At 52.0% G+C, this 14,406-nt stretch overlaps 3 protein-coding genes and 1 non-coding gene across 4 annotated transcripts; 1 reads left to right on the forward strand and 3 right to left on the reverse strand.

Moving 5' to 3' along the window:
• Position 1: 1 nt before the first annotated feature.
• Positions 2-75, reverse strand: ASPZODRAFT_t36. Its single transcript has one exon. It is a non-coding gene; the product is annotated as a tRNA-Val (tRNA).
• A 61-nt stretch (positions 76-136) lies between these two features.
• ASPZODRAFT_13047 (hypothetical protein) lies at positions 137-5,792 on the reverse strand (the record flags this gene model as incomplete). The annotated part of the gene is made up of 4 exons (XM_022722510.1): positions 137-319; positions 389-1,058; positions 1,110-1,256; positions 2,014-5,792. The coding sequence occupies 4 exons, from the start codon at positions 5,790-5,792 to the stop codon at positions 137-139; spliced, it is 4,779 nt and encodes a 1,592-aa protein (XP_022584449.1).
• Positions 5,793-11,066: 5,274 nt separating this feature from the next.
• ASPZODRAFT_58178 (hypothetical protein) lies at positions 11,067-12,191 on the forward strand (the record flags this gene model as incomplete). Its single annotated transcript, XM_022728749.1, has 5 exons — positions 11,067-11,091; positions 11,143-11,530; positions 11,602-11,737; positions 11,788-12,026; positions 12,086-12,191. 5 exons carry the CDS (start codon positions 11,067-11,069, stop codon positions 12,189-12,191), a joined length of 894 nt encoding a protein of 297 aa, XP_022584450.1.
• Positions 12,192-12,336: 145 nt separating this feature from the next.
• On the reverse strand, positions 12,337-14,250 carry ASPZODRAFT_128524 (hypothetical protein). Its single transcript, XM_022722046.1, has 5 exons — positions 14,050-14,250; positions 13,976-13,996; positions 13,828-13,919; positions 13,535-13,772; positions 12,337-13,464 (listed from the first exon to the last, which is right to left on the reverse strand). Exons 1-5 carry the CDS (start codon positions 14,078-14,080, stop codon positions 12,473-12,475), a joined length of 1,374 nt encoding a protein of 457 aa, XP_022584451.1. The 5' UTR covers positions 14,081-14,250; the 3' UTR covers positions 12,337-12,472.
• Between the last annotated feature and the right edge of the window lie 156 nt (positions 14,251-14,406).

Below are 14,406 nucleotides of genomic sequence, written 5' to 3' on the forward strand. Positions count from 1 at the left end.
ATGACCAGACTGGGGCTCGATCCCAGGACCTTATCGGTGTTAACGATACGTGATAACCAACTACACCATCCGGCCTTGTTGAAGGCAGGATTAGATTAGGATCCATAAGACATAGAAATATGTTGATATGATCTATCTAGAGTGTACTAAACTCATCCAGGAGAGCATGTAAACGTCTTTTCTCTTCCTCGCCAGCGAAAATAGCCCCCACCGCCCGTCTAGCCAGACGCAGCAGGTCCACCTCGTCGAGACCAAAGTGCTTAGCAGCAAGCCAGTATTCGTTTGACAGCGGAGAACAGAAGAATCCCACATCGTCAGTCTGGAGAATTTTTTTAGGCCTTAATGAAGCTTTCTTTTTAAGTGGTAAGGGTTTGTAGGAAGTACTCACACACAATATGACCGGACAATCCATGTGCCTCCAGTAGCCGAAATGATGGTCCGGAAAAGTGCCCTCGATCATCTCGGCGTGCACGTTACACGACAGACAGAGTTCGAGGGCGAGTTTCCGCGCGGCAATCTCGCGTTTGATACTCTCCGGCACATGAATGACATGCCCGAGACGATCCGGTTGGAAAGAAAGGAGCGTCTCCAGTTCGGAGATGGTGGCGGAGCGAAGTTCCGCAAAGTGAACGGTCACCCGTAGGGAATGGGATTTGGCGCGCGTAAAAGCCGGTCCGTAGATGGATAGTAGTATCTCTGTCGATTTTGTAGGGTTGCCGCATAGATCGATCCCCACGATGCCGCGGTGGTGATGACGGATGGCGAGTGAGACGGTAGCTTGAGCTTGGCCTGGATCCGGAACACCCCGATCAATAGCTAGAATCAAGTAAACTGCCATCCGACCCTGGGTTCGCTCCTGGAACGCATCCATCACGTCCAGCACGGTAGTCACATAGTCTTCCTCCGAGGCACCGGGGAACGCACGCGGGATACTCCGCAGCTCGAGGTATCGCACTCCATCCGTTAAGAAATCGTCGAGCACCGAGTTTGTGGCGTAAGCGAGGCTCTCGAGATCATTGCAGAGTTGGTAGATTAGTTTGTTGAACACGGAGAAAAACCTAGAGCGTTAGACATATATATAGTAGAGGCAGTTATATATTGTCATGTACGTCTTCAATGTGTAGTCGACTTTCCCCTCCGGCATCAGAACAAGCGGATCCTCAACCTCAAAGGCTGGGTCTGCCTCCTTCTTGCGTGTCCAGAGCTCGTGCAGACATTTTCGACTGATGCTGCCGCTCAGGTGGGCGTGGAGCTGTCTAGCAAGTTAACAAATGAAGGTGAAGAGAAGACGGAGTGGAGTGACCTGCTTCGATTTTGGGGAGAGACCGAGTGAATGCCCCATCTACCGGCATAGTGACGTATCAATGGGAGTGTGTCGGTCGTGGCGGTCGTGTCGGTCGATGTTTGTTGACGTTCATGACCATGTAGGACAGATCAGGTGATCTATAGCTATACAAATTACAAATTACAGAGTACACCATCTACGCCACTACAAAACAAGTCCAAGTCATACATATATTACATTTACTCTACTCAAAACTTATCTCAACTCAATTCAGACCTGCTGATCATGCCCATCTGTCTGATATGCATATACTTCCTGTGACGCCCAGAAAACCTTAACCTAGTAATGATGCACCGCAGGACAAAAGAAATACAATGTGGGGTATCACCAGTGGGTATAACATATCAGCTAAAAAATAAAAAAAAGGAGACAGAAAGGAAGAAAAACGAAGGCGACACGCCTATGCTCATGCACCACTCTATAAAATGCAGACTCAAAACAAAACAGAAGCAAAACTCCGCTCAATGAAGTAGCTGTCAATTTCCCTGCCCATCCTTGCTGATGCTGACATGACAAGAACAAGACAATAGTAATCAAACATATTGCACAGGAAGAAAAAAGAAAGAAAGAAAGAAAGAAAGAAAGGAGCAAGTGAAGCAAGAGCAAAGAAAAAAAAAAAAGAAGAAAAGAGAAAGATGGTATGGTATGGTATAAACTAAGAAATCAACGATGTGGCAGAGGTAGCCGACGTTGTCGGAGTCAAAGCTGGGGAACCGTCGCGGTCCTCCGAACTGAGGGGAGGAGTGTCGACGCCACGGTCGACGGCAAGACGACCGCGCTCGGCCGAGGCGGTGCGCTTGAAGACGGTCTGGCCGATCTGGCGGAAGATGCCCATGCGCTCGGCGCGGAGCTCGTCGAGGTCCAGCCGCTGCACGGAGACGGGCTCCTCCTTGGTGATGCGGCAGAAGAGGGTGGAGAGTAGGTACTGGTCGCCGCTGCCGTCGTAGAGCGGGAGGTAGCGAAACCCTTGGGAGAGACTGGTGAGCTTGGCGGTAAAGGTGGCGAGCTGGATGCTGCTGTTGGTGCCGGCGCTGCGGCCATCCTGCGAGCTCCACACCGTCCACCGCACAAAGACCAGGTCCGGGTACTTGGTCTCGACGGAGAGCTTGAACTGCTCGTCGAAGATGGGGTTGTATCCGTTGCTCGGCTCGATCTTGGTGCGCCGGCGATGGGGGAAACCGATGCCGGACATGCCGTTCCGGGCCGAGGTGGTGGTCATGTCCATCCCGCCTTCGCCGAGCACCACGCTCTGCCCGCGGTCGTCGGCGCTGAACATCTCGATCTCCACGTACGGGTTGATCGGGTCGTCTGGCCCGCTGCCGCGGGGACGGGGCAGCTGCTGCGCCGAGATGATGTGCACGGCGAACCGCACCAGCTTGCGTTCCATCTTGCGTTTCTTCTCCTTCTCCGTCTCAAAGGGGTCGGCGGCGGCGGCGGCCCGCCGGCGCAGGCTCTCGGGCTTCAACACGTAGCCCGTGCGATCGGTGCCCGCGGCGAACATGGCCTGGTTCATCTGCATTCCAATGTCGTACGTCTGCCAGTTGAGCGCCGCCATCTGCACGCCCCGCCGCCAGAACTTGTTGGGATCGAAATTTGACGACCGGAGCCGGAAGCCGGACGGGTAGACCCGCGTCAGGTAGGAGCGGTTGTGGATCTCCAGCAGCGCCTTGCTGTCCGAGTCACGGCAGATGCTCTCAAACGGCCGCTCCGCAAACGAGAACACGTGGTTGTAGAGCTTGCTCTCGGGAGCCGCAAAGCTGTGCCACTTGTACCCGCGTGTGTAGACTCCCAGGTCCGACAAGGGTTTGGTGATCTTGCTCTTTTGCCGCCGGCGCTTCTCCTTCTTGGTGGAGATGATCAGAGCGCTGTCGCTGTCCTCCGTGGCACTGCTCATGCTCGTCGCCGTGAGGGATCGCCGTTCCTGCGTCAGGAGGGGCCCGATGCCATCCTCCGACCCGAGGGTGGAAGGCTTGGACAGCGGGGGCAGACCGGTGAAGATGGGGCTCTCTAATCCCGTGGGACGGACAAAGGGGGAGCTGGAGCTGCGCTTCCGTCCCGCGAGGGTCGTGCTGGCTGGCGCGAGGGTGGTATGCGGCGGCGGGAGTTCGAACAACAGGTCGCCGAAGGCCTCGTCACAAGTCTTGACTTTGACGAGGATCCGACGCATGAGCTCCTCCGGGGAAGGAAGGGTGTAGGACGGGGTGGTTGTGAGCGGCTCCAGGACCAGTTGGTCCTGGAATGTGTCCTTCATGATCTTGACCATGGCCAGCTGCTGCTCCGGATTGCAGTGAACCTCGAGCGAGAGAATGAGGGGGAAATCCGTAGAGATGAAGGCATAGCGGTTGATGACAGTGATGCAGTCGGCGAACAGGACGCTGGTCGTCAGGGTTCGGCCGTGGGAGACGATGGGCCGTCCATCGGCCCCGTCCCAGCAGTCGATCTCGACGCAACGGCACCCCTGCTGCAAGGCCGTCACGTAAGCTTCGGTGCTGGACGCGCCCGCCACCTGCCGGCCAAGGAGGTAGGTGTTGTGAGAACTGGAGATAAAATAGTCGCTCAAGGGTTGGTCGAACCGGGACTGAGGGGCATGGGAGGCATAGACCCCATTGAAGGCCGAGGCCAGGAAGGAGGAGAAGGCATCGAGACTCAGGCGCGGAACAATGACGGCGCCGCCGCTGCCGCCAGCCTCTGAGACGACGGGGGACGAAAAGGAGGCAGAAGAGGTGGCAGTGGTGGCGGACGAGGGTTCCGATGATGACAAGGTAGGCGTGCGAGTCCGGCTGGCGCGACGAACGAACTTGTCAAAGATGGAGACCCAGTATTCGCGGTCGCGGTCGGTGTCGACGTCCTCTCGTTGCACGTCGCGGAGAAAGGTCAGGAATTCGTCGAGAGTGAGGCCGTCGGCGTTGGGATCGGACACGTGGCTCTTGAAGATGCCCCTGACATCTTTGCGTTCCTTGAGGCGGATGAGGAAATCCTTGAACTCGGGAAAATCGAGTTTGCCCCTGCGCGCCGTGTCGGCCTTGGAGAACTGGGCGCGGAGCATATTCTGGGAGCAGTTGATGTGCAGGCTGCGACAGACGCTCTCAATGGCAGCGAAGTCGAGGGACTCGGACTCGCCGGGACTGAGGCGGGCCATCTCGCGCTGCCAGTGGGTTTTCAGGAGGGTCTCGCTCTGGCCGGATCCGGCCAGGCCAGCCATGAGCCCGATGCGATAGCGTGAGATATGCTCGAGGGTGGTCGTCCACAGCTCGAGCAGGTGGTCATCCGGGGCGATCAGGTGCAGAGTCTTGACGGCGCGGCCCTTGGCGCGGTCGGCGTCGGCGATGATGATGGTGAACCAGCGACTCTCGACCTCCGGGGCGATCTGATGCTCCTCGCGGTAGTTGCGGGCGTCGGCGCCGACGCGGATCTCCTTGATATCATCGATGTAGAAGCGCTTGGCCGGGTTGGACGGGTCCCAGAAGACCTTGGCGGCGTCGAGATCGAGGAAGAAGCGCACCTGCTTGCGGCGTTTCTTAGTCACCTTGGTCAGGATGGTGCCGCGTTGAATGGCCGAGTCAGCACGAGGGGCCAGGGACTGAAGATCATGGATGGTCGAAAGGGTATAAGGCTCGCTGCCGGCTACAATGGAGCGAGTATCGGACCCGTACCACGCGCCAAGCAAATCGTAAGCTTCGAGATCCTCTTCTTCGTTTCCAGATTCTAGGGCGCTCTCGCGGCCCGTTGTCATCGCTGTTATTATCGGAGTGGTGGCCGAAGTTGTATTGGTTGATGTTGTTGTTGTTGTTGTTGTTGTTGTTGTTGTCGACGGCGGCGGCGGCGGCGGCCCAGTTCTGCTGTCACTGCGACGACGCATGATGACTGGTCCGGAGCTGCGATCCCGCTTGTCATGCTGAGTAGTGGAGCGTCTCCGGGTGAGTTTGTTGGCGGCGCCGCGGGAGATGCGACGCATCAACCCGGGAGTCTTGTTGTTGGCGGTTGTAGAGGAGGAGGAGGAGGAAGCGGAGGTGATTGAGACCGTGTCTCCGGAGCCCGAGGCATTGGCGGTACCGGGGATAGCCATGACGGATTCCCCGAGCTCAAAGGGCACTGGGGGCAACTGGGGGAAGGAGTAGACACGACCACGGAAGCTGTCCGAGGCCAATTGCAACGGAGTCCCTGAGGGACTGGATGCATTGGACGGTTGACGGGTTGAGTAGAGCGAGCTTGGGGTGCCGATGGACGAAGTGGGAGCTGTGGTGGTAGTACTGGAAGCAAAGGAGGGCGCCGAGGAAAGGAGCAATGGAGGACCAGAGGGAATTGTTGTTGGGGTGGTCGATAAGGAGGTGAGGACATGGTGCAACTGAGGTCTCATCGAGAGCGACGAGGTCAGTCTTAAGCTGTTTTGCGAGTCGGTGCCATTCAAGGCCACTGAGGAGGGTGAGGGTGGCAAGGTGTGGGCCATTGCGGCGAAGGGTGAAACAATAAGAAAAAAAAAAAAAGGACAAATAAATAGAAAACACCAATTAAAAAACAGAGACAGAGAGAGAGAGAGAGAGAGAGAGGGAGAGAGAAAGGGATTCAAATAGACAAAGAAGTGAACCCGCAGCTGCAGGACGTCAGAATCAATCTGTCAGTCGCGAGCCGAGGAAATATCCGAGTCACCTGGACTGGGGGTGGGGGGTGGAAAAAAAAAAGAGGCAGCGGCGGTGACAAAGCCGGATAAGGAAGAGGAGGAACAGGCGGAGCTGAATGATGCAGGAGAGAGAAAGGAACGTGTGGTTTCAAGACGATGCAATGATGTATGCAGAAGAAGCCACGTCCTTAGCAGGATTCCACTGGGAGTGATCTCTGCATCTTGGCCTGCCTGCGATGCGGTTGCGAAGGGCCCTGCCGGAGAGCACTCGCGAGGGCCGAGGGACCTGCAGTCGCCGATAACAAATTGCGACGGCCACCGGGCCCTGTGCAACAATCGTGCCACGCTGACCGATGGGATGGCTGACGACCTGATTAAGGCTGACGCTGACAGAAACGGTCCTGGAACACACACTGCACGTCGTTACTCGCCGATCAATGCGGTCAGCCCTTTCTCTCACTCGCTATCTCTCTTTTTCTTCGGTGCGTGCCCGCTCTGGGAGAACCTGTTATCAGGACCAAGTACCCCCTCTTTTCAATTTCTCTTTTTTCACCTGTCGATCTTCCGAGTTCGTGGGGAACCGCTGTCGTTTTTTCTGCACGCGAGGGAGAGACGTGGACGCACGGACGATCCAATTGACCGTTGGAAGCAGGTCACTTGAGAGGGGGAGGTGTGTCTGTGTGTCTGTGTCTGTGTGTCTGTGTGTCTGTGTGTATGTGTGTATGTGGAGGCCGCGTGAGAAAAATGCCCTGCCAGCAGCCAAGGAAGGGCGCTCGGCGCATGTACCTCAAAGGGGGGGGGGTTGCGAGTGTCAAGTCAATTCTTGGAGAACCGGAATTAAATTGCAAGGCAGCGCACAGCGGCGTAAAGGGAAATCGCTGACGAGAGGAATCGGTATAGCCGCAATGCACGACAGACTGCCAACACAGTGGTGCAGATAGTCTAACCCGGGACGGCGAGGCAATCGGAGGGGTGGCCCTGTCCTGTCAATGCCAATGGTGCGATCGTCTTGCTTCGAAGCGTTGTTGCCCTCAAGGCTATCTAGGTTTGTCTCGCCTTGTCAGGTCCCCCCTGGTCCTGCACGGTTACGTGTGGTATGGGGTACACGATGCTGAGAAGCAAAAAAGACGAGGACCTGCAGGTGGTACCGTAGTAGTGGTGAAACTAGTTTGGAGGAGGATGAGGAGGGAAGGGGGGGGGGGAAGACGAGATCGCGCAATCGATAAGGGAGGAAAAGGCGAATGAAAAAAAAAAAAAAAAAAAGATGAGAGCTGATGGATGGACGAACAATGAGAAGAAGAAGATATACAGGATCAACAGGTTCACAGACCGGATGCTGGAGGAGAGCACGCGAGAAAAAGGACAGAAGGAGGAGAAGGAGGGGGAAGGGAAAAAAAAGTTGGCCTGGTTTGTCACTGCTCAAGATCCTCCCCCCGGCCCTGGTCGAGGGAGGTGGTTTCAATGGTGGGACCAAACGGTTGCCGTACGGTACGGAGGGGCCGTTGGTAATGACGTGTCAATACCGCGGGTGTATTGTAAGTGTTGTAATATCGAGGGGAGAGATACCGTAGACTCCTACTAGTTGATGAAGATCCTACTAACTAGTAGTAATGGTAGTAATAGTACTACTGTACTAGTGGAATAGTAAAGTAATAATTAGAAATGATGTTAGATCAGGATGAGGGAAGAATAAGGTATTAAATATACAGACAGCCTCGCTGGGCACAAGTTAGACCGAAAATCGCCTGATCGTTGAAGCAGTCGGGTGCGCTGGACATCAAATGGAATCACCCATGGAAAGGAAAAGAAAAGAAAATAAAAAATCATCTGCTTCATACCTTACTACAACCTAAAGGATGGTGACTGGCAACACGAGTGGTCAACATCGGATCCACGCAATTTACCCATCCCCCGGACTATCCTCCATGATTGGGGGGGGCGGGCAAGGCAGTGTCAATCTCCAGGGCAAGTTTCAGCAGATAATAGTAAGCATAGGCTAGCATTGTGTCAGCGTGTATATTTGCTAGAATCTTGGAAGCTCGAATAATATACGCGCCGTTGTCCCCGTGATTCTAGTAGTGAACTGTTAGTACCCAGTAACTCTGGACGATAAGACTGGCGTCGATGTCTACGGCCGAAAGCAGCGTCATCATTAGTTAAGAGAACAGCTAACTGGGACTCCATTCGGGTTTGAATGTGCAAACATTGCCTGGCGGTCAACTTTCTGGTGTCCAAGTAGCGGTCAAACCCGACGTCATTGACAAAGTAATACTAACAATAATATAATACTATTAAATATTGATCTAATATACTATTAATACTATTAATACTACTTAGTAGATAAGTAGTCACTAGTCTAGCAACTAGTTAACTAATAACTAGCTATCTACTAAACTACCGGTTATGCCATGCCTCACTTCTCTATGCTGGTCATTGGTGACCCCGCACCTCTAGCCAGTTTGTTATCGGATAATCATTACTCTTGAGTCGACTGTAGCTGTGTATCTCGGTGCCTATCCAGGTATCTAGCAAGTACTACCTATGTTGTATCCCTGTCGATCTGCTCTAGGAAGGAAGTCAGATGTACTGACAGTATACACGTACTCCCAAGTAAGTTGCCTAACCGCCTATATGGAGTAGTATGTAGTAGATAGGCAATTGATAAGTATACACTATACACTAACTACCTACCTACTACATACCGGCGCTTGCGGCGGGAGCATTGTTTTCGTGTCCTATTTTAAGCTGGTGCATGTACGCTGCAAGTGTCTGCCATAGCTTACTACAGAGTACACACAGGTAACTACTAATGTACTTGGTAGACAGGAACTCTAAAGTTAGGCTATACGGAGTATGCAGATTGTCACGAGAACAGTTCCTGGCCTGAGGCTACTTTACTACTTGATACTAGTTGACTAACTAACTAGTAGATAACTACTTGTTACTTTAGAAGGATAGTACTGTTTCTGCTCTGACAACTAGAATGGACTTAGAGTGATAATAGAGGTTTAATAGCAGAGGGTACTAGGTAATGAATGATACTACTAGGTAAGTAGGTACCTAGTAATTAATTATGACTCCAGGTAATATAGTGGTGATGTACTGGTAATATACTATATGGATACATACAATACAATACATAAATCGTCACTGACAGCTAACTACCTCATAGGATCTTGCATCCGAGACTCCTTGCTACGATCATACCTGGTACCTAACCCCGCTTCGAATACCTAGCTAGTACGAGTACCACCTATGAATCATAGAGACCTGCCTATAAGTATAATCCATTCTCTGATTCTTCTAATTCTTTACAGAAACCCAGAAACTCTAAATAATTGAATTAAACAGCAGTAATAATTACCTCACTGGAGCTGGGTGAGATTCAAGGTATATATGACATCATCATGAGCCGCACGCGTGAAATTATGTGTTGCATTAGCTGTACATAATACATACATACATAGTACTTGAACAGACCGTCATTACATTACATCAACAGTACAGTACGATTCCGGAGGTGCTCCTACGGCCTAAGGTACTAGGTAGTCGTACCTGGTAAACTAATTACTGCTTCTATGGAATAAAACCAGCTTCTATTCCTCTTCCATCTCAAGGAGGTGGCAAATTGGGCACAAAGCCGTTTTTATTTCTATTCCTTTGACCCGCCATTTCTTTCCTATTGATCAGCCGTGAGATTAAACCATTCCAACCCAGTGCTAATTCATTTTATTACTCCGTATCTAATATTTATTATACTCCATCAGCCGTCCGAGCCGTCCGAGCCGTCCGACCTGGGCGCTGGAACAGTCAGGAACCCAGCTGGATGGAACGTTGCGCCTCTTGCCAGGGGTGTCTCATCCTTTGACTACGGAGTACTCCGTACTCCGTACCTAACGGTTTACAGACTCATTCCTGACTATATGTAGTAAGGACTCAACGTACGCTAAGTACCTAAGTAGGTAGTAAATAACTAACGCTTTACCTAGGTACGGAGTCTGACGCAAATGCAGCTATTGTTTCAGCTCAGCCTCGATTGAGATGCCGACTGCATCCCTATTGTTTCTAGGCAGTGGGTGATTGCTAAGCATGGTTATCTTGTGATCTCGTATTCCAACTCTGCGCTCAGGCGTCCACGAGGCGTTCCGGCTTCGTGGTATTACCCATGTAACTATTAACTACCTAGTTAACTACCGTAGTTAATTAGTTTCCTAATAATGACTATGGAGTATTCTAGGTTGTCGGTCCGCTCCGTCGCAGCTTATTCTTCTATATTTACTTTAGTGTAGACAATAATACTACATAGTTCTGCTCATCCTGACAGTACTACAGAGTACTCCGTACTACAGAGTACTACAGAGTATTACATACATACTACATATTATCTATGTAGTATATTAGTTACTTCTAGAAGTCTTCTAGTCTTCTTGCGCACAGACGTTGCTGAAATTTGAGGATGCTCATAATTGCTTCCTCTTGGCAGAAGTTGGAGTACTATGGAGAATACTACAATACTTCAGTCCTCAATAATCGTATAATATCGCTTATATTCCCCATCTACAAACCTTAACCTCCACTTCATGACAGGACTGTGATATATCAGGTAGATTGAGTTGTAGGTACAGTAGTTGTACTGAGGCCAGACAGGCTTCAATCTATCCCTGACAAGACCGGATCTTCGAAGAACACATTGGATTGCTGACTTGAAGGCCTCAGTCCTTTCAAGTACGTCTTTCCAGCTCATCCGATGAACCATGTGTGAGTAGAAAGCGTTGCTGTGTGGTAAATCGTCGCGCGGGTCACGTCGAATTCCTTCGCCAAACTGCAAGGGTGATTTCCCGTCAAACCCGTGGATAATAGCTGCGCGAGTCTGGGAGCAGCTCTGCATTAGACTTCTATCATTATTGCAGTTGGGGACATTGTAACTAGGTAGTAAGTAGGTAGGTAACTTAGGAAGGTAGGTAACTTAGTAGTTACCTGGTAAGGACGTAAACTTTTAACGTCAATAGAGTCTCACCGCCCACGTCTGGCAACGTTGACTTTAGGATGAACGAGTTATACTACTCCGTACTCACAGGAACAGTACACACACATCAACATAAAATGGATCCGTTTTCAGCAGAGGGTGGTAAGACAACCATTTCATCGATTGGTAGAAACCACTTCTTCTAACTATCAGAACTCATCAACATCCACAATGCCTTCCACCAAGGCCAATACACCTCCGTGATCGACTTCGACACCGCCGCCCTCTCGCCGGAAAACCAGCTCCCCGCCCGCATCCTCAAGCTGCGCGCCCAGATCGCTCTCGGCCAAGCAGAAGAGGTCGTTACCGAGACAGATGCGGAAAGCGAGGGCGACGGCGAAGCCGATCTTGCCGCCGTCAAGGCGCTGGCGCAGCACGCGGCGGGAGACAACGACGCCGCCCTCTCCACCGCACACGACCTGGCGGAGAATTACCCGGACAACGCTTCCGTGCAGGTCCTGTGCGGCACCGTCCTACACGCGCTGGGTAACAGTGAGGAGGCCTTGGCTCTCCTGTCGAGGCATCAGGGGAATCTGGAGGCGTAAGAACTTGCCTGCTTGCCTGCTTGCTTAGCTCAAAGCTCAAAGCTCATGCCTTCCTGTTTTTTTTTAGTGTCGCTTTGATTGTCCAGATCCATCTGCAACAGAACCGTACCGATTTGGCCATCAAGGAGGTGCAGGCCGCGAAGCGCTGGGCGCAGGACTCGCTTCTCGTCAACCTGGCCGATTCGTGGCTGGGGATGCGTGTGGTATTCATTCATAACTTTGCCCTTATCTTGGACCATTTCTAACTATGAAGGGCGGCGAGAAATATCAATCCGCATTCTACGTCTACGAAGAACTGGCTTCCGCCCCCAGCACCTCCGCCCCGCTATCCATCGTCGGCCAGGCCGTCGCAGAGATCCATCTCGGTCGTTTGCCAGAGGCAGAGGCTGCTCTCTCCGCTGCTTTGGCCCAGTATCCGGATGACGTTCAGATTATTGCTAATACGATTGTCTTGAATGTCTTGGCAGGGAAGCCCTCTGATGAGCTGGAAGCGTGAGTTGTTTCCCCCCCCCCCCCCCCCCTGCATTGCAACCACACTAACACAATTCAAGTCGTCTGAAGCAGGTTCAGCCCTCGCACCCCCTCCTCGTCGATCTGGAGGAGAAGAGTGCTTTCTTTGATACAGCAGCCGCCAAGTACGCTCCCAAGGTGGCTTGATATGAGATCTAGCAGAGATAGTCGTTAATATGAACATCATGAGACCCCTATTGTTGTGTTAATCATTTACCGTCCGTAGTGCAATTCAAACCACAGACAAGCATTGACTTTCTACTCAAGGTTTATACTGATAGGTGATAGGAATAGCCTTCTAATACTTACTAGTGTGATACATCTAAAGCCAGGCTGAAGAGAATAAGATAAATTGATTATTTAGAGCTTAAGCCATATAACCCAGTTAAAATTATGTCTTGATTCCACTTCGACTTCTCGTACCGAGGCTATTGTCCATTCGCAAGGTCTTCTGTTCCTGTAAGTTCGCAAAACGCCTTATAGGTCGTAAAGACACTGTTATCGCTAGTGCTTTCGACAATACACTCTGCGGTGGCGCCCACGAAGAAGACGTATCCCTCCTTGACCACTTCAGTCTTGTCTGCAACCGTAATCTTTCCCTCGCCACCGGTGCAAATGAAAATACTGGGGCCAGGGATGCCATCAAACGTGGCCTTGGCACCTGACCGGTTCAGGTCTGTCTTCACCACGCTGAATTCCTCGATTGGCGGGTCGTAGAGGACGGAGGACGATGCGCTGGAGTATGCACGTGCATTTAGGAGCACGTACGGATAGTCTGTGGGCGCCAGCTTTTGCTCCTCGATTGGAGCATAAGAGTACGTCAACATACTGGTGAGAGTGTTCACGTCCTTGAACTTGGGAGTGAACCCAGCCCGGACGACGTTGTCAGAGGCGGCCATGCACTCGATGATGTCGCCAGAGATGTAGGCGTGGATGTCATCGGCCTTGAGGAACATAGCCTCACCCGGCTCCAGCGTGACGAAGTTCAGGAAGAAGAAGACGAAGAGACCGATATCGTTAGGGAACTGTCCATTGAGTCGCACGGTAATTGCAGCGAGTTCTTCTGGATTGCTGGGGGTTTTGTCAGGACTGCTGCTCGAGACAGCAAAGCTTGCTGGGGAGGACTCCGCCGCTGCGATCAGGTCCTTGCTAGCCGCCTCAATATCTTCTGGAGAAGACTCCATCAACGATGTGAAGAGTTTGCGGAGTGCCTCCTTGTTCTTTTGGACCGTGCTTTCATCCTCCGCCTCCTCTGACCCCTTCACGGTCTGCTCGAATTCGCTGGCAGCCTGGTCACCAACAAGGGCGCGGAGAGGCTTAACAGTCTGGAGGAAATGAGTGATCTCGGCCAGCGGACGGAAACCACAGAGTCCTTCAAAGGGCGTGATGGCGATCGTCATCTCGGGCTTGTGATTATCATCTATACAACCGCCATCATCAGCAAAAACTAGCTCTCCAATCTGTGTTTAAGAGACGGCGATATGGCTTACCAGGGTAGTTTCTGGGATCACGAGCATGCAGCTGTTCTGCAAGCTTCTTGTTCGGATGCGCTTGAATACTGAGTGCCTTCCGGATTGAAAGCACCTTGAACAGAAAAGGAAGCTTGCCGCCGTACCGATGGCTGATCTCCGTCGACATCAAGGCCAGATTATCTTGTACGAGATCCAGCAACGTCCTCTGGGTTTCGAGGTCCTTGGAAGGAAGTGAAGGATGTGTTCCCATCCATAGCTAGAGTACTCTTAGCTAGCAATTCTTTTCGCACAGAAGCCCGCCATCCACCTACTTCAGCGTATGGCTTTTCTGCCTCGATCGAGAAGTTCGGTACAGCAGTGGTGGCTGCGTATTTCGCAGCGGTCGACTCGTGGCCAATCTTGCCTATGACGATGTTCAGTGCGGGGCAACGAGACAGTAGAGCCTGGACAGTATCATACCCCAGTCATAGCTGTTAACACCTTGGGAACAGTTAGCTGTGCAATGCAAATATATCCCTTCTTCAGCAGCTTACCACACTGCAGTCGAAACAATGGAACCTGCATGTTGAGTGATTCAAGGTAAAGTATTAGAGGAGCGATCTAAAGTGGAGAGCCCGCCGCGAAGGACAGGGTGTAATTAAGAGTAGATAGTGGTAAAGTCAACAAGAAACAACTCTTGGGAGAGTCAGAGGAAGGCTCCTGTCCGTCTTCCTGGCTGGATGCTTGAATGAGGTATGATTTGTTTTCAGCAACGACACATTCGCTCACCGTTCCTGGCTCTGGAACTGCCCAGGTGCAGCAGCGCCCCGCTTCCTTCCTTTTCTGTCCAGCGTCTCCCCTCATTTGGAAGTATCCCGTGACCGTTCTATTAGGTAACGGCTCTTGTTGGC

Source organism: Penicilliopsis zonata (assembly GCF_001890105.1).
Source record: "Penicilliopsis zonata CBS 506.65 unplaced genomic scaffold ASPZOscaffold_2, whole genome shotgun sequence".
NCBI classification, from domain to species: domain Eukaryota; kingdom Fungi; phylum Ascomycota; class Eurotiomycetes; order Eurotiales; family Aspergillaceae; genus Penicilliopsis; species Penicilliopsis zonata.

Bases quoted from the DNA above. Each gene is read 5' to 3' on its own strand.
- ASPZODRAFT_128524 (XM_022722046.1), bottom strand. From the start codon at position 14,080: ATGCAGGTTCCATTGTTTCGACTGCAGTGTG. The intron at 13,920-13,975 runs GTATGATACTGT...ACATCGTCATAG, and splicing joins TGTTAACAGCTATGACTGGG to GCAAGATTGGCCACGAGTCG. The intron at 13,773-13,827 runs GTAGGTGGATGG...AGAGTACTCTAG, and splicing joins CAGAAAAGCCATACGCTGAA to CTATGGATGGGAACACATCC.